This window comes from Mauremys reevesii, linkage group 2 (assembly GCF_016161935.1).
Source record: "Mauremys reevesii isolate NIE-2019 linkage group 2, ASM1616193v1, whole genome shotgun sequence".
In the NCBI taxonomy this organism is placed as follows: Eukaryota; Metazoa; Chordata; order Testudines; family Geoemydidae; genus Mauremys; species Mauremys reevesii.
In genome coordinates, this window is record NC_052624.1 from 49,831,838 (window position 1) to 49,852,041 (window position 20,204).

Consider the following 20,204-nt stretch of genomic DNA (forward strand, 5'->3'; position numbering starts at 1 on the left):
CTCACAGGACATGTGACCATGTCACCTGGTACTGGAACCCATCCTAAACCCAGTGCTTTTCCATTTACAAGGTGGAGTGAAAGATTCCTGCCTTGTGGCAAAGCTATAAAAGGGGGTGGAACAGAACAAAGGAGGCTGCAGTCATGAGAAAACCCCTAGTTACCACCTGAGCTAGAACTAACAAGAACTGTACTGGGGGAAGGATTGGTCCCAGACTAAGAAGGAGTCTAGTCTGTGAAAGAAGCTTATTGGAACATCTCTGACAGTGAGATTTACCTGTATTCAGTTTCTTAGGCTTAGACTTACGTGTTTTGTTTTATTTTGCTTGGTAACTTACTTTTGTTCTGTCTATTACTTGAAGCCACTTAAATCCTACTTTTTATATTTAAATAACTTTGGTTTATTGATTAACCCAGAGTAAGTGATTAATACCTGGGGGAGCAAACAGCTGTGCATCTCTACCAGTGTTATAGAGGGTGAACAATTTATGAGTTTACCCTATATAAGCATTATACAGAGTAAAACGGATTGATTTGGGATTTGGACCCCACTGGGAGCTGGGTGTCTGGGTGCTGGAGATAGGTGACTTGCTGAGCAGTTTTTGGTTAAAGTCTGCAGCTTTGGGGGTGTGCCCCAGACCTGGGTCTGTGTTGCAGCAGACTAGCATGTTTGGCTCAACAAGGCAGGATTCTGGAGTCCCAAACTGGCAATGGAAAATGGGCTCAGAGGTAATTCCAGCTCGTCAGGTGACAGTCCCAAGGGGGGCTCTCTGTGACCAAACCCATCACACCCACCATAACTGAGACCAATAGTATGAGACAAGGATTAAGTGTTAGGTTGCCATGCAGCGATGGGGCACTCAGTCCAAGAAGTAGTGAAAGATTTATGAAAGAGCTCCCTGAAGGAACAGAGCTGTTTCTCTCTTCGATTTTGTCTATATTTCTTATGGGTCTGGTTGTGGTGACATAAAGCCACTGAGATCTCCCAGTCAACTCTCCTACTATTCCAACTCTACAGAACATGGCAGTCTCTCCTTCGGGCACTGGGAAGCTGCCACTCCCCAGGGAAGCTTGGATGTGGTGTTCTTATTTAGTTTTCAAGCAATTAGTTCAAGGCTCCCGATTCACGGACTCAGTTGGCTAGCTGATCATGAGGCAGGCAAGAAGACTTGGATTAATTGTGGATGCAATTAATTGCTGGTGCAAAATTGCATCTACAGGAAAGGAACTGGACAGAAGTTCCTTTAAAAAAAAAAAGGGCCCAAATGTATAATTGACTGAAAAACAAACATTGCACAGTGTGTTTTGCAAACTCACCCAAGTTACAAAGCTAAAGTGAAAGCTGACACTCCTTTAACATCCTCTGTTTTAAAAGGAAGGGGGAGAAGCAGAAGAGACAACAAGTTGCAGAAGAATCTGAGTACAGGGTTCTCTTGCCAACCTACTGCATTGCTATTCTTGAGTGGCCTGAGGCAATGAGATGAATTATTAGCTACTGTTTGAAATTTTCATCATCAGATGAATGGCGCATACTGCATTGAACAATGACACTAGCATTCCAGCTGGGAAAAAAAAGGTCCTTCGTAGATCTTTTTTTCTTTGTTGTCAAAACCATTTTATTAAAGGCGAGTTAGTGTCACAACAGGCTCAAGAAACACATGCTTATCAAATCAGTTTGATGAAAACTACTCTTAACAGAAAACTTGAATGCTTTCAAGGCGTGTGTAAGCAACAGTGGCACCCAACTTCTGCTTTGCATGTACAAATCCTGTTGGCACAATGAAAAACTCAGGAAGGATGCACTGTGGGCAATATTTTTGGTCTTGTGTAGTGCAGTTTGTCTAATAATTTAAATCAAAGAGACCATGAATACAGCAGCTTGACAGACCCAAATATAATCCTTCAAGAATTTAGCCCCAGCATGGATTTTTCACTATGGATACTAACAAAACAGATTGAATTAACATCTCAACATAGCAGTGGCAAATACAATCATTATTTGACTCATGCAGCCTCTCCCATTACATGATCTTTTGATCTGCACAAGAAACATTATAAAAAAATAGGTTTATAATTTATATTTCACTCTAGCATTAGCTCCGCACACCTCAGGCAAGGACAGTGTTTCAGCAGGTATCCTAATATGGCTAGAATTCTGCCCTAAATCTTAACCTCATTTGGTAAGTCCACATAGAAAATAAATGCAAACTTTTTATACAAAACAAGATCAAATAATTGTACCTATAGAAAAGGGGGTTAAATCCCTTTAGTTTTATTATAATGGCACATACTTTATAGTTTCACAACAGCATACTCATTTTGTTGTAGTCTTCTAAACCCAAAGATAGTGTTAATGAACGGAGCAGTGTGAGTTACCATAGGCCGCAGACTCATGCATTGAGCAATTCATGTTCTTTATCTGTTTTCCCAACAGCATCAGGATTGGATAACGGGTCAAGGTCAGCAAAAAGATTGAACCAAGCAGTCAGGTCTTTAGGATTCTTTGCAGGTTCTGGAATAGTGAAATATACCACGTCAGAATTCTTGCTTGTCTTAAACATAGCTGATTTCATGCAGAAGATCAAACAAAATGAATGCCATGAGTATTGTTAAACTGAAGAAGAAAATACATCTCCTTCTAGCTATAGTGTAATGAATTACATTTCAACATATTACTTGCAACAACATTAAATATCCACCCATTTCTGTAGAAATGCATGAAGCACATCAGTCTATACAGGTATTTATATGCTCCCCAATTTTAAATATCTGAGCACTTCCTAATTATTTGAAGATACAAATAATTTCTCCCCTCCCTACATTCCCCATCTCCCTGTTTCCAGCCTGTAGGAGACATTGCTTGATAACTTGACAGGTGTTTTGATTACGTTTGTGAATGTGAAGGAAGGAGAGCAAAGTGAGGGAAATGAGTTTTGCATGTAGCTTTAGCCACGGGACTAACCACTTTCAATCTTCTCCTGTGAAAGCTCTGTCTCCCGCAAACATGCCTCCCAGCTTGGTCAACAGTTTCATTACTCTGATGGAATGTAGTGGTTATAAGCTGTAGAGGGAGAGTAGATACTTCACGTAGCCAGGGCCAATCCCCTGTAGGGCTTTGAATACCAAGACAGGAGACCCTGTCTTTATTCACCAAAAGGAACAGAGTGATGTGTTCATAGCAACCTGCTATGTTAACAGGCTGTTGCATTTTGTAACTGCTGGAGCTATTCAGGGTTAGCAGCTTCACACCTCGATAGAATGAATTCCAATAAACAAGCCTGGAGATTTTGAATGAATTTTTCCCCATAGCCTTATCTGTGTCTGATAGGCTGGGGCTAAGTCTCAGGCAGGGGCTAGTTGGCTGGGTAATCAAAAAGCACTGAAATGAAGGCCCCTCTTAGGAGGAAAAGTTGCCCTTAATGATCTGAGTTCAGTTTGAGAAGAGGGACCTCAGTCATTTCAGGGCATTTCCATTCACCCCTCAAGCAGCTGGTAGGTGGGACAGGAGTACATGGTCTCAGGTGCCAGAGAGATGAAATAAAATGATCATGGGATGTACTTCCTTTTCCTATGAACAGGAGGAAGATATCCATCAGAGCAACAAGTACTGTCTGAGTACCATGCCCTAGCCTGAACGATCCAAAACATAGGGAGCTGCCACAGGGGCGGCTCTAGGCATTTTGCTGCCCCAAGCACGGCAGGCAGGCTGCCTTCAGTGGCTTGCCTGCGGAGGGTCTGCTGGTCCCGCGGCTTCGGTGGGACCTGCCCTCGCGGCGCCACCCCAAGCACACGCTTGGTGTGCTGGTGCCTGGAGCCACCCCTGAGCTGGCACTGGAGTGCTAGCATCTCAAATAGCTTAGTTAGAAAAGGGAGGCAAGTTACTGGGCAGTTGGTTGAAAGGTCTCTTAACACCACGTAATGGTCTCTTCAGTACTAGCTGCACATATTAGGGCTCGTTAGTCAAAGGAGTTGTGGGCAGTCTCTGTTAGCAGGTGTCCCAGATGTCTTCTGTTTTCTCTTACCATCCAGGAAGGGCAGAAAATGTTTTCATTGCCCTCCCTCCCTCCCCTGTGCCAAGCCAAAAAACAGCCAATCAGCACAGCAAAAATGGCCAACTGGCCAGAGTGCAGTAGAACAGCCAAGTGACACAGTGGGACAGCGCACCCTGGAAGAAGGTGCCCAGGGCAACCAGTCTGGTCAACCACCCCTAATAGGGGTCCAAGTCACACTCGGTGTCTCTGATTGCTGTCAGTGAGTTCTTGACTACTGTGTGTGTGAATGGGCTGAATTCCTGGGAGGAGGAGAGATTTGCATTTCTGGTCTTGTAGTCAGCATGTTGTTTTTGGTGACCTGTGGAGCCAACCCAGATACAGATGATATTTTATGTGAAATAAAATACTTCCTCTCAGTGGGAGGTACTATGTTCTGGGGTTGATCAGAAGCAATCTGGGTTCACAAAGTGATTTATGGACGAGAAAAGTTCTGCTGGGTCTGACTTCACTATCTGTATGTCTGAGAAGCACAATCTCTTTGCCACCTTCACAATTATTGGAATAGGTTTTAGACTAACTCAATTATGTTTATTGTAACTGCCCTTTTCTGATGCAATTATCACAACTGCGACTTCCCCACCCACTTTATGACCACATCTAAAACGGATGCCAAAACCCACTCAGCCCTACGCACCTAACCATGCAAAGAAACTTCACATACTCCAGCAAGGAAACAAAAATACACAATATGGTTTAGGTCACCGGTCTTTCCTGCATAAGAGATCTTTGAGGAATTTGTGCACACACACAAGAAGCTAGAGACATGTAATGAACACTTTACATTTACTTTGCCCAATCTTTCAGCAAACCCCAACCAAAGCCAATGGGAGTTTTGTCCTGGTAAAAGATGCAGGGTTGCACTCTTTGCAATATAATTCACTTGTTGCTACAGGCACCTCAAAGCAAACAGAATACTGTAACATGAGGCACGTCACTGAAATAACGTCTTGATCAGCATGTTCAGTCAGGACTCTGTTCTACCATATCAGAGGCCTGTACTTCAGCCATAATGTCCTCCCTGAACTCCAGAACAAATGAGGCTCAGTTCAGACTGAGTGCATGTGGATGCAACTCTCTGGCTCTCAGATTTTAGAGCAGAAACCCTTGTGTTTCATCTGCAATTTCATTGGAATTTAAATGATTGCTCATTACATTTCACCAGGTTTAGTGCCAGCAAATAAATATACATATATATTCCAACTCCGACTATCTAAAGTAAAGTATTTAATTAGTGTGCACATTCAATTCCTGAAGGTAAATGTATTATGCAAATAATCGTAGAGCAACGGAAAACACTAATAAGGAACATATCACCTTTCGCAGGCATCTTGTTGGTATTCACATTCAGGCTGTTTGATTTCTGTGCTGGCTGTGGTATAGATGGATGGCTAACACTGTTAGCTGCCCAGCCTAAAATTCAATAACATAGTTGCATTAGTGTCAATCAACAGTAATTACTTAATGAACTCGTATCATCCTGGGTACTTTACAGCAGAAAACTCATATCAGTTGATGGAGTCATACAACACCTCACCCCTTTACCAGTTATGGTTACTGCTGCTCATATTCTCCCTCATTTCCATAGAGCTAAGCTGTTAACTTCTGCAGAGGAGCAATGTCCTTGAGAAGAGCGTTTCTGCTGACCAGGTGCACGTTCCGAAAGGCTAAGGCAATCGTGTGCTTTCCATCTGCACAGCTGAGCTTCCAGTCTGCCTAAAAGAGCACTCGTACTCCCTCCCTCCCTCCTAACAAGACCACCTTCCAAGCACATTTCAAAAACTACTCAGAATGAGTTGCTGTTCACAGAAGCTCCAGTGCAGACAATCCAGTCAGGCAAGAGGGTGGGTGGGAGGATTTTTAACATCTGAATTGTGGTAAATGTGACTACGATTTAACTAAAATCTGACCCATGCTTTACTTTTTCCTTCTGCTGCTGCTCTTGTGTAGTTCCAGGGACCATCATTTCATTTACTGGCCAAAGCTAAGTATTTAAAAGGACACTTAACTTGAAGCTATTTTTAAATGATTAATTTTGAAAAATTCCAGGTCCTTATAAAGCACCTTTAAATAGCATACCCAGAACTTTATTCTTTAGGTTCCCTTTAAAAAAAGATTTTATATGGGTGTTTTTTCTTCTTCCTTGGTTTTAAAATTCTTTTCAGCAAGGGAGAAATTAACTAAACAAAGTAAACAGCAAAATTGACTACACACAAAGTGCTGCTATAACATATACACAAAGGCACCACAGTGGGAATAGAACCCACCAACTGTAGCATCAAAACTCCAAGTCTTTACCCTTGAGTTAACACCCCCCACCCCTTTTTCCTGTGAGAGAGCTGTGGATTATGCAATCGCTGGGCTCAGCCAGTAGAGGAAGACAGGATCACAAGCACTAGGCTTCCATATTACACTGTTAAATGTGCAATGTAAACACACAGGAAAACAGGACTTTTTCCCTTAAATTATTTAATTTACAGTTATCTAAGGTGCTTATTGTAGCTATAATGGGTGCACGTTATTTCAGTCCTTTCATTTTTATGATGGTTACAGGGTATATGCTACCACAAGTCTAACCATATGTGGTGCTACGTCTGTGTATATATGTAGCCAGATCCTCTTCCCAGTAATCCAATCATAATGTTGTCTTTTCTGCATGTGACTTACTTTTCCAACCACCAATTTTAGTAATCAATGGCCCCTAATTCTAGGATATATTAAGTGCCATATATATATCAATTGTTAGCATTCAGAATATCCTCATTTGTTCTCATCTCCCTTCTTTCTACAAGCCCACACCTTCCTTCTCTTCTCTGTCTCCCATAGTTTCGCTCCATTTTCCTCTTCCTCCATCCCTCTACTTACTTTCTTATCTTTTGCCATGCCTGTCAGATACTGGGCCCTGGTGCCACTGGGACTTGTTCCAAAGGCCATTTAAGATAAAGTCTATACCCTAGAGTCTTGCTCGCTTCAGTAGACTACCGCCATTACTGTGGCGATCTGTCCTCTTTCTATTTGATTGGTAGGTAACACGGTTCCCCTCTGTTTATAATTAATGCCAAGGCCATTTTATTAAAATAGACAGCAGGAGTGTTTTATAGGCCTTGTCTACACTATGATGGTAAATCGATCTAACTTATGTGAATAATGTAACTGAAGTCGATGTAGTTAGATCCACTTACCGAGGTGGCTACGCTGTGCTGTGTCGATGGGAGAGCGTCTCCCGTTGACTTCCCTTATGCTTCTCGGGGAGATGGAGTACACAAAATCGATGAGAGACTGCTCTCCCATCAATTTAGCACGTCTTCACCAGACCTGCTAAATCAGCACTTGCTGCATCGATTGTAGTGTAGTCAATCTAATGTAAGTGTAGACATGCCCACAGAATCACATAAAATTAGAGGTGGCAGAGGTCTTTTATGTCCTTTCCCTGCCAATGAACAGCAGGTTGTCACCAACTCTAGTAAGAAGGGAAAAGAGATGGAAACCTAGGGCAGAGATGCATTGTCTATATTCGTACAGGCAAACTGGACAATTGTGCCACAAGCCCCTCACCAGCGGCCTCTTTAAAATGTGACCTTGCACTGTTAAAAGTTTAAACGTGCATACCACAAAGTTAGAATTATCAATAATAAAGGAAGCCTATCAGCCAATCTGCTTGGGAAAGGCTTACACTAGACTGTACCAAAGCCCCTGTAAGTTCATGTGCCACATCCATCTCGTCATCTTTTTCTTTTAAATCTCGTCAGTTTAACTAATGGACAACTGGTGCAGCGCTAAAAGGTATCTGGTTTTGATGGTGGGTTTTTCAGGTTTGTGTGTGTATTCTAGACTACATATGTCTGATAATTCTAGTAGAAGTTTTTTCTGACACACAATATGTATCATAACTCTACAACAGGGATCGGCAACCTTTGGCATGCAGCCCATCAGGGAAATCCGCTGGCATGCCGGGCCGGTTTGTTTACCTGCAGCGTCTGCAGGTTCAGCCAATTGCAGCTTCCACTGGCTGCGGTTTGCCTTTCCCGGCCAATAGGAGCTGCGGGAAGTGGCGGCCAGCACATCCCTCGGCCCACACCACTTCCCACAGCCCCCATTGGCCTGGCACAGCAACCTGCGGCCAGTGGGAGCTGCGATCAGCCGAACCTGTGAACGCTGAAGGTAAACAAACCGTCCCAGCCCACCAGCGGATTTCCCTGACGGGCTGAGTGCCAAAGGTTGCCGACCCCTGCTCTATGATATTTGCACACTAGTACCTTCTTTCCTTTGCTGTCTTCCACAATGAAATCCTGATAACCATGGACATATTCTTCTGGGGCTCTTGTGCGATGAAGTGTTTTTTAAATTGCTTCCACAATTTGTAATATAGTATTGTTTTAAATCCCACACATGTGCACAATGCTCCGTCTAATGAATGGCCAACAGAAAGGTAGGAATTTGCTGCCACTCTAGTTGAGCATGATATACCCAGCATGATACAGTGTCAGATACAAGCCAGGGAGCAGCGGCATTGCCTACATCAGCGGTTCTCAAACATCGCTGCAGCGTGACCCCCTTCCGACAACAAAAAATTACTACATGACCCCAGGAGTGGGGACTGAAGGCCAAGCACATGCCAGCCCCGCCACCACGGGCTGGTGGGGGTCCATAGCTGAAACCCAAGGGTTTCTGCTCTGGGCAGGAGGCATGTAACCTTAGCCCCGGGGCTATGACCCTGGGCAGTGGGGCTCAGGCTTCGGCTTCAGCCCCAGGCGGTGGGGTTCGGGCTTTGGCTTTAACCCTGGGGTCCCAGCAAGTCTAACACCAGCCTGGGCGACCCCATTAAAATGGGGTTGTGACCCACTTTGGGGTCCCGACCCACAAATTGAGAACCCCTGGCCTATATAAACAAACTGCACCGGGAAAGGGATGAAGGCAACATGAACTGAGTAACCATTTCCAGTGTTCTTCTGGAGTTTACTGGATAAACATTTCCCCCCATCCCCCTTGGCATAGTGGTGTTTTATCAGTGTTTATTGGTTACTACAGAAATCAGAAGCCCCATTTATATGCCAATGGTTGGCAATGGATAGGCTGAGTCAGTTAAGCAAATGAGGCCAAATTCTAATTTCACAGAAATAAATGGGAATTTTGCCTGGAAACCTTCTCCCACTGACTTCCGTGAGACCAGTATTTGGCTCAAAGAACTAACTGATGGGAGATTTACACTGATGAGACTGGCAGACCACAAATCTGCACATATTGTAGAACAGTATTTAACTCTTACACAGTTTTACCTTTTTTGTCCTTGCACTAAGAGTTGGGGAGCAGAACGCCTCTGAAAGAGACACTGGACTCTGCTCTTGCTTGACTAGAACAGACAGTTCAACAAGTAAACCAATTTTAAAAAAAGTCCTCAATACAAACTGTGCTGAGTTTTGTGCTAATACGCTGGATCTGAAAAGGACTGCTTTAAGAGATTACCAGAGTATCTTTATGAAGTAGTCTCCTGTATTGTATTCCCATTATCACTACAGAGCAAGTTAGAGAGAGGAATTTTGCCTTTGAAAACACAAACTGCAATTCATAAATTTGAAAGCATTTGTTGGCCTTGAGCCTATTCTGGTTTGCCTGTTCACTGAGAATGGCTTTATGACATGACTAGACAAAAAGATCATCAGTGAGACAGTAAGGAAGTCAAGCAGCTTACTTTTCAGCCCTGCAAATGTCAGAAGTAAGTTTAAAAAAAAAAAAGTTACCACAATTCAATTTAGAAATGGAACCAGCAAGCTGCACATTTTTCTCCAGCTGAATGATATGTCTACACAGATAATGTTAACAAGAGTCCTTTAATTATTATGGATAAGTAAATGGGATCGAAAATATAGCAAGCGGGAAGTTAACGTTCCCTTTAAAAAGGCAGCTGAACTTTAGAAATAACAACAACTTGTACTACAGTATGCCTAAGAGGCTCCATATGAGATCAGGCCCCATTGCGTGAAATACTGTATGTACATAAAGTAAGAAACAATTTCTGACCCTCAGGGTATCATCTGTACACTGCACTAAAACACCGGTGGCTGGCCCATGTCAGCTGACTCGGGCTCACAGGGCTATAAAATTGCAGTGTAGACATTCATTCCCAGAGGCCAGGCACCAGGCCTGAATGTCTACACAGCAATTTTATAGCCCCATCGCCCAAGCTGGAGTCAGTTGACATGGGCCAGCCACAGGCATTTTATTGCAGTGTAGACATACCATAAGAGTTTACACTCTAAACAGCCAAGACGGACAAAGATTGGGGACTGAAGTAGAGAGAGACTAAGGTCCCAAACGTGGAAAAACTTACACAAGTGCCAGACATACACTCACCATGTAGAGAGGACTGTAAATCGTTCATGTTTTGGTCTAAGAGCTGTGAGGGAAGAAAGCCTGATGGTGCTGGCACTGATGATGGAGTGCTCTCCATTTCTCCGGCTGAAGAGGTAGTGGAGAGGTCAGTGAGCGGGTCTTCTCCAAATACAGCTGTCCACTCTTTGCTGAATTCCCCCTCATCCAACGAGGAAGCATTGAGGATCTCATTCAACAATACCATATCATCCTTATCACCAGACTCAGGCTCCAGGGAGTTTGCAAGATGGTCTTTCAAAGCTGATTTTAAACAAAATGTGGGGAACAAGACAAATTACTAGAGATGAATTAACTTTCAGGGAAACAAACGCAGAACAAAGTGGAATACAGAAAACTTCAATTCAGTTTTAATATACTGAATCCTATTCAGATTGTATACTCGGTGTGGATGTCTATGGTTTCCCATTTTCCAGGCCCAGTTTCCGTGGACAAGTCCAGTTGCAGCTTATGCAGCAAGGTATTCTTTGATAGGTATTTGAAAACAATTACCTCCACAGAGACTTTTTTCCATTTAAAATGCAGTACAAGTTCATAATCACAAACCAAAGCACCGTATAGTCCAAGTTTTAATAAATTCTAGAAGGCTGCTCTTCTGCTTGCTGTATGGGTTCCTGTTATACGTGCACTCTAAAAGGACTCATTTGACCTTAAATTAAATCAGATTGCTGCATGCCCAAATAGAAGGCTGCCTGTGTAAGATTCAAATATATAGCAAACATTTGTTCAGTTGGACTTTTTGACCCACTGATGAATGACTGGATCAGTTGGGAGTCTCTATTTGAAAAAAAACTGCATACTAGACATGTTGAGGGGGATTTTCAAAGACACTCAGCAGCGGCCTAATTCTTCTCCCATTGAAGTCAATGTTAAAACTCCTATTAATTTTAATGGGAGCACAGTTAGACCAGCACTGCGTACTTTTGAAAGTCCCAGCTCTTAACCCTCATTATCCTCTTGACCGGTTTCCCCTTCTATATCAAAGGAACTGTGGTTAAAGAAGCTGCTAGGTTATTGCTGGCAAGGTTAGTGTTTTTAAAAAGTCTAATTCCCCCCCCCCAGACATACACAGTGCACATAATTCCTGATCATAACTATTAACCATCTGGTTACATCGGATATTGTCACAGTACTCAAACTGAAAGAAACCATCTCTGGATTTAATCAACAGGTGTTACTTTCATCTTCACCCGGAAATGTTTAGGACTACAGGTATATTGAGGGACTATGCTGATAATGAAAACAGTGGTTTCCATCTTCTACTTAGCACTGGTTACAAGTCTGATACTATCACATTAATGAAACTGAACAGTTTACCTCAATTATGTATACCTCGAGCATGTGAAAGCACAAGAGGCAGCTTCATTTTGCAAAGCTTCAGATGACTAGTTATCTTACTTTGTCCTCCACTTCTGCTTACATACAACTGTAGAGATTACAGATGTTTTTAATGTTTTTGGCATAAGAGACCGTAAGAATGGACAACAGGATCTCATGAGGCAAAATGGTCAATACATTTTATTTCAATCTAACTCCCTACTTCAATGTGTTCTTTTTTTTAAATGACCATAATGACTTACACTGAAGTGACCACAGTGGAGTCAGTAGAGAGAAAAGGGGCAGAACTTGAGTTTTAAATAGGCACATGAGTCAATATCACATAGGAGAATACAAACATCTACATATGAGGAATGAGTAAACCAGCTCCTATAAAATAAGAACCAGCCTGAATTTTTAGCCAATATTAAGGTAGAATCCAAACATTTAAACATCGTTTTAATTTACAATTTTATATGGCTCTGCATTTCTTAGGTGGGATCAAAAATGGAAAGAGCACAGAAAAGCCTATTCTCCTGGCATTCCTATTAGAAATTACCGGAAGTATCACAAGAAAACCTATCTCATGAGATTTTCACCCCACCTCCCTCATCTCAGAGGAGTGGCTAAGAACATTAATACCTTCAAAACTTTTCAAAGTTCACCTAGCAGTACTTATCCATATATTTACAGTGCACTCATGACTATGGTAACAACAGTACTCTCTCTAGTATTTCTCAGGCATTTATCACTCTGATATCTAAGCACTCACATACTCTCCTAGTGTTTCAGCAGGAAATGTTTTACTTTCATGAAGTTTCAAGACTAGCAGGAGAAGATAACATGTATTAAGAGTGTTGTTACTAGTGATAATGTGATACCATTACTGCACCTCACCACAAATTAAATTTACCACAACAGGAAGAAGGTTTGCAGTGATACAGCTCAGATCAAAACTATGCTAGGTTTGCAGTTTTCATGTGTATCACACCTAGTTAGTGAAGAAATTATACATGAAGATTTAAATCTGAAAACTCAATTTCTTCTGACTATTCCAGTGTGGTAGCTATACTAGGTCATAAGTTATGGACTTTCTTACTTCATACCCCTCTCCGACACTTTCATATTTGTTTTACTTTTTGTTTTTCTCCTTTGCTTTCTGTCCACCATGTCTTCTCCCCTGCCCATTTTCCCACCATATCCTTTCGTTGTCTGCACACACAGCTCTGAGCCCTGGAAATGTTTAAACACCACATTTAAAAAAATCCTGCCATCACATTTCATTTTTGTCTGTTTGAATACACGTAACATGTATGTGTCCTTTAGAACCATTCTGTAGGGTATTTAAAAAGAGAGAGAGAGAGAAGAAGAAGAATGTGGCTTGAAAGCACTACAACATGAGGGTCAAACAACACAGAAGGCGAATTAGGACTTGTATACACACACAAAAATTGTGCCACTTTAACTATACTGGTAGAGTTAAAGTGGTAAAATTCCCCCTCGCAGTTGTACAGGTATCAAGGTGTTTATACCAGTAGATATTATTTTCATAAAATTAGAGGAATAAGGTACACCACCATAAGCACCTTTATACCAGCATAACCACCTCCATGCTAAGGACTGTACAAATCCAACTCTTTCAGAAACTGTTAAATTGGTTCAAAACCTGTACCACTACCAGGCCTTACCTGTGACTCCAGTAGGAATGTTCGACATAGAAGATGGTGGAAGTGGTGGAAAAAGGAAAGAGAAAAAGGCCACTACCAGGCACAAGAGGGACACAATATTAAGCCACAAAGCAAAAACTCACCATGTCTAACAGTTTATACATGGAGAGTCTGGATCTCTCTATTACACATATGACTGAGAAATCATCACTATGTCAGCATCTCCATGGCCCTAGATAATATTTTCATCAGCACTTCAAAAACAGAGCTGTGCAAATAACTATTTTTTTTTCAGTTTTCTGGCAATTCCAAAAATTACTTTTGGATTGACCTGAAAATGAATTTTTTTGAAATTATTTGAAAAATAATAAAATTCATTTAGACCCAAAATGCAACATTTTGTTCAACTTGAAATGAATTGTTTCATTTTGATTTTGAGCTTCTTTAAATTTTTGACGCATAAAACAGAACTTTCAAAATGAAAAATCATTTTGAATAAAAAAATCTTAGCTTCAAAAATGTCAAAACAACTTTTTTTTTTTTTTACAAAAACAATTCAGCAAATTCAAAACAAATTTGCAACATATTTTGATCAAATCTGCATTTTTGGCAAAAACTAAGTTTTAGTTGAAAAACTTTTCCCCTAGACAGTTCCGTTGTCTTAACTAAAGTGTAGATATCTGTATCCACTCCTTCCCATTTGGAATTCTATACTTCATAGACTCCTCCTCAGATAGATTGGTGAATATATTTTAGGCTATCTGACTCAGCTACATAATGTTTTTGAGTCATAAAAGACTGTGGTCTTCTGAGATAAGTAAATTAGGAGCAAATGAAACCACTGCATGAAGTGTTACTGCATTTTCATAAGATAGTGCAGTAAACAAAGGATGTCATTATTATTAGTTGGGACCTTCTTAAACGGAAGTGGGGGTAGGAGAAAAAGACAGGCTAAAACAGCACAGTTGGGAAAGAACAGTGAATACTACTCATCCCTTAGTGCTGACACGAGTCTAACCAGCAGAGGATACAAGCAGAAGTATATATTATAGATTGTTCTCCTGTATATAAATGAGAACAGCATATTTGTTTTAATTAACAAGGGAGGGTCAGAGAACCCAACAGTTCTGTTAAGTTTTTAAAGGCGCTCAAATCAGTTGTTTCTGGTACTGATATCTGCCATATTTCCAAAAAAGTTATAGTGGCTATAGAGTCATTACAACTATAATGACAAGGCGGGCATCAAAAGCAAAGAAGAATAAAAGACAGGATTATTAAACATTATGGGAAGGATGGGAATGACACTGTAACATGCATAACATTAGCCCCACTGAAATAAATACGAATTACATCTTTTGCCAGCAAGACAATTATATTTTTTGGCAAATAAACTGAAGTACTGTAAATCCTATTGCATTCAATAGGGTTTACTTTTTATTTCAATATCAGATTTAGTGCCCACAAATTACATATGCAGAGTTGAAGTCCTTTAACAATATTTAAATACTGTAGGTGGAGGATCTCATTTAGAAAAAGATAAGATTAAAATTATTTTTGGTGTTTTGCTTTTGGAAAACTGATAAAATAGACATGCATGAATTTCACATACCATTTTCTTCAGGTTTCAGGTCTAATAAATCATCTATGGCACCTAGTGGTTAAAAAGCAAAGCACAAAAAATTATTAGTCATTCATTGACTCCTTATGTAATCAATAGTTATAAATTGTAAAGTAAAGCAGTTTCAGTCTAGGTTACCAGAATTCTCTTTATAGTCAAAGCTTCCTCCTAAGGTAGAAAGGATGTCCTTTCCATCTTCAGCTGTAAACAAACACATGAAGCAAGTCAAACCAAGTTCAGCAGTAGGTATATACTATCGATCACCTGACCAGATGGTGGTGATGATTTTGAATGCCCAGGGTGATACAGAGAGGCTACGAAAATAGAAACAACAATAATAATGGGGGATTTCAACTATCTCCATATTGACGGGGTACATGTCACCTCAGGATGGGATGCAGAGATAAAATTTCTAGAAAGCATTAATGACTGATCTTTGGAGCAGCTAGTTCTGGAACTCATAAGGGGAGAAACAATTTTTGTTTTTCCCTAAGTGGAGCACTGGATCTGGTCCAAGAGGTGAATGTAGCTGAACCACTTGGTAATAATGACCATAATGTAATTAAATTTAACATCCTAGGAACGGGGGAAATACTAAAGAAGAACTAGCATTTAACTTCAAAGAGGGGAAATTCACAAAAATGAGGAAGAGACTTAAATGGAAACAAAAAGGAACAGTAAGAGTGAAATGCCTGCAAGCTGCATGAGAACTATTTAAAAACACCATAATAGAGGTTCAAACTAAATATATCCCCCGGCCCCCTCCCTCCAAGAAAAAACAGAGAACCAAAAAAATGCCGCCATGGCTAAATAGCAGTCTAAAAGACTCTGTTAGAAGCAAAAAGGCATCCTTTAAAAATTGCAAGTCAAATCCTATTGAGGAAAACAGAAAGGAGCATAAACTCTAGCAAGGCAAGTGTAAAAGTACAATTAGGCAGGCCAAAAAAGAATTTAAAGAGCAACTATCAAAAGACACAAAAACTAAAAGCAAATCAATTTTTAAGTACATCATAAGCAGGAAGCCTTCCAAACAATCAGTGGGGCCACTGGATGATCAAGGTGCTAAAGGAGCACATAGGGAAGACAAGGTTCTTGGGGAGAAGCTAAATGAATTCTTTGCATTGATCTTCACAGCTGAGGATGTGAGGGAGATTCCCACACCTGAGCCATCCTTTTTACCTGACAAATCTGAGGAACTGTCCCAGATTGAGGTGTCAATAGAGGGGTTTTTGGAACAAATTGATAAAACAAACAGTAAAAAGTCACCAGAAGGGAATGAACATGGGCCTGGGCTGCTCTAGGGTCCGCCGGCCCTCTGCCCAGGGCAGGTGGAGGGTCCGGGGCTCTCCAAAGCGGCTCAGGCTCCCTGGGCGGCCCAACTCCAGCTTCTGGCCTGGCTAGGGGGTGTGGCATCGGGGGAAAGAGGAGCAGTTAGTCCTTAAGCACCTATCCGTAAGGTGTCAAAAAGAAAAAATATTATGGGAGACTTCAATGTGGGAGATACTGCTTGCTGCATGGGACCTCAAGCATGTAAAACATCATCAAAGTATACACATTTTCTAACACAAAAGGTATTGCACCCAACATGAGGTAACATTGTTTTGGCTCCCATAATGAAGGATAAAGATTAATCAGTCACTGTACTGGAAGTTGGTGATTGCCTAAAAAAATGTATTGGGAATAAAAATTTAAACAGAAAAAATCTTAATGAAAATGGAAGTGCTTAAGGAAGAGCTAATAGGTGGCCAAAAAGCCACAATTAAACAATGACAACTTTGGCTAAAAGCCCATCCTGGACCCGTGGCAAAGTGAAGGCAGCAATTAGAGATTTTAAAAAGCAATATAACAAATGGAATAAAGTTACTTAGATAGAACTCATTATAAATGAGAACTTAAGAAAATTGATAGCAGAAGCTAAAGAAATCACAGAAAAAATCCATGCCTGGCAGGGCTAAGGACAATAAAAAGGAGGCTAAGTATATTAGGAACAAAAGTCCTAGCAATGGGAATAGCCAGACGAGGATGGTAAAACTGGTAATAATAAAGCAAAAAAGGCAAAAGTGTTCGATAAATATTTCTGTTTGGTATTTGGAAAGAAGCAGGATTGCATACTCCTGTCATATGAGGATGACAAAGTGATTTCTGGTCCATCAGAAACTTGGGCCCAGATCCTCAAAGATATTCAAGTGCCTAATGCCGACTGACATCAATGGTGATGTGATTTCAATGGGAGTTAGGTGCCTGAATACCTCTGAGGATCTGGGCCTGAGTAAACTACATCTACCAGGGATAAACATTTTAAAATCTGCAGGCTAGAGTTCAGACTGGATAATGTAATGGTCCCTTCTGTGCTTACAGGGCCAGCTCAAGGGTTTTTGCCGCCCCAAGCAGCAAAAGAAAACAAACAAACAAACAAATAAATAAAATCCACGATCGCAATCTGCAGCTCTACTGCCGCCGCTTCAGTCTTCGGCGGCAATTCGGCGGCTGGTCCTCTGCTCCGAGAGGGACCGAGGGACCCGCCGCCGAAGACCCAGACGTGACGCCCCTCACCGTTGGCCACCCCCAAGCAGCTGCTTGCTGGGCTGGTGCCTGCAGCCAGCCCTGTGTGCTTAATTCTATGAATCTCTATGAAGTAGCTTGCGGAAAGTAATATATACATTACACAGATCACCACAACTGAGAAACATTAGGATATTAAATAATACCTGAATAGGTCGGTTCCTTGCTGTGGTTCTCCTCATCTAGTGAAATCAACCTTAAATTGGAGAGTGAAAAAAATGAAGAGCACACTTCCATGTTTTAGTGTCATACATCTTGTAGAAGGCAGAAACTTTGGATACCTTTCCTTCTTCAGTTGTACCATAATAGCATTACATCAGTAGCAATAAAACAGTAATTTACATTAATCCCTTTACTTCCCAAGTACGCAGGTAAATTGTTGCCTTCTAATATTTTGTCTGCAAAACCTATTAAAGATTAAACTGAGTTGAAGAGAAACTGTCAAGTGGCTTAAGTCCCATTTTTATCTATCTAAAAATCTGTAATGGACAATATACAACTGGATTCTGTGGATCCAGATTTTGTTTTGCCCACTTTTCACTAAGGAGCTATAACCATCCCCCACAAAAACATTTTGCATACTCGATCTATGGCAGCAAATAAATAGTATGGGCCAGATTCACTCCTAGTGCAAGTCCACTGACTCCAGTCAAGTTACATCCATCTCAGTGTTAGCACAGATTTGGAAAGAATGAATCAACGGTGCTGATGTTATGAACAAGCAACATAAGGTCTGGTCTACACACAATTTTTATACCGGTTTAACTATTTTGATTAATGGTGTATTTAACCAAATAAATGTAGTTATCTATATAGCTATCTATATATTCCTAATATAACTGATTCCACAGTAGTGGGGGTTGCATTGCTTCAACTATATACTGGTATAGTAAAAGCAGTACAATTTGTGTGTGTAGACAAGCCCTAAGATTATTTAAAAATAAAACAAAAAACCCCAGCCATGTTAATTTAACCCGTGTTCACAACATAAGTAAAATTCAACAGCCATCAAATGCAGAAAGGTAAAGGGGTTGTGTTATTGACTTAACCAATGGTCTCATAGTTGAGTACCAGAAGAATAAATGACCTGATGAGAGTAATGTAAGTTCATTAATCAAGGTAGTGAGTTCAATTCCACCCCTGCAAACAAGTCAGATATTTAAAATATGTTTTAAAAGCTTTTAGTGATTCGATGGGGATTTATATTTATTTTTTCTAAAGCCTTAGAAATGGTTATTAATATTTTTGTTTTAAGGAAGAAAATGAGGGAGAGGGAAACTGTTCTTTCTTCTCTGTTACAGAGGGTTGTGAAAAGCCATGACACACACAAGTGTGCCCATTACATGACAGCTGATGTGTTTTCTGGCAAGATCTACAATACTATATCTAGTATCAACATGAACCATGATTCTAGCACTCAGGATAGGTGTATTGTTTTGCTTTTGTCTTTAAACTGTAGCAGGAACTCAGGCAATATGGGGACTGGGGAAGTTTCTAGGCACAAGCTCTGAATTGGAGTGGGGTGGAGGAAGTGTAGGACTGGAAGGGACCTTGTGAGGTCATCTAGTCAAGTCCTCTGCACTCAAGACAGGACTACACACTAAGTAGTTCATTCCTAATACAATTTTCCTTATTCCAGAAGTTCCTTCTTCAGTTTTAGGAGAATTTTTTTTCTGTGATTCTTTACTAGTGTCTCATTACAACCAATGGATTCACAGAAGTGCTGTGAAAACAGACTGTGCACAAGGTCACTTGGCTGTGTCCTTTGTAACCTGTTTAACCCCCAAATAGGAGTCACTTAAAACCTGTTAGCTAGCGGAAAATATCTTCTGATTCTTTAATTTGTTTAAAAATGGAACAGTCTTTCCAAAAAGACTTCTAAAAACCAGCCAAACAAAACCCAGTAACCAGCATTCAAATTGTTCTTAATTTTTTGACATCCGATCCTTATGCAGTTACTTTACTTGGATGGTCAAAACAACAGGTGGCATCAGGATTACATCACTGTATGTCCTCGTAACTGAATCTTGATGTTTCCATAGGTGAGGGATCACATCTCATCCTCCAGTTCTCCCATCCCCTGATCAGCTGCTCTAAAGATTAACATACATCCCATTCATACATCCCTCTCACCTCAGAGCTGCAGGTAACTCAAGTCACAATAAAATCAGCTCACTTAGATGTTCTCTTTGCAAAGTACCTACTGCTGTACTGGATTAATAGCCAATACTGTATACATCATAAAAACTAATCGGTGCTTAAAGCAAGCGAGAATTCAGCTCCTGTTCCCAGGTGCAAGGAAGAGAGCATGAAAGGGAAAAGGATGGAGCGCAATATTATCATTTTTCTTGAATTAAGTTGTTTACTGTTTCTCTTTATTTTTCAGTTTTTGCATTTTCCCCCTTATTAAATAGAAAGAGTAAAGCAGAAAGCAGTTAATTCAAGGGCCTAATTGTACTTGTTCTACATTGCTCACTTTTAGTTTACGACAGAACTTTTGTGCGTGGCTTCTTGGCTGGGGATCTGATATATACACTGCAGTATTACAGGAATTCCTCCACTTTGATCTCTATTTATCCAAATCTCTAGTGTTCAAATAAAGTGA

General features: G+C 40.8%; 1 protein-coding gene across 9 annotated transcripts in view; it reads right to left on the reverse strand.

The window, feature by feature from the left end:
• The window catches only part of ICA1 (islet cell autoantigen 1), a 124,838-nt gene that overhangs the window by 30,781 nt on the left and 73,853 nt on the right, over positions 1–20,204 (reverse strand). For 8 of the 9 annotated variants that reach the window (XM_039523090.1, XM_039523087.1, XM_039523091.1 and 5 more), the window contains 6 exons: positions 17,746–17,795; positions 15,176–15,238; positions 15,029–15,070; positions 10,400–10,678; positions 5,366–5,461; positions 2,235–2,511 (listed from right to left, as the gene is read on the reverse strand). In XM_039523090.1, the coding sequence (XP_039379024.1) occupies positions 2,390–2,511; positions 5,366–5,461; positions 10,400–10,678; positions 15,029–15,070; positions 15,176–15,238; positions 17,746–17,795 (652 nt within the window). In that variant the 3' untranslated portion in view covers positions 2,235–2,389. Of the gene's footprint in view, positions 1–2,234; positions 2,512–5,365; positions 5,462–10,399; positions 10,679–15,028; positions 15,071–15,175; positions 15,239–17,745; positions 17,796–20,204 lie in introns of those variants that run through there. The other variant, XR_005593763.1, reaches the window with a different exon arrangement.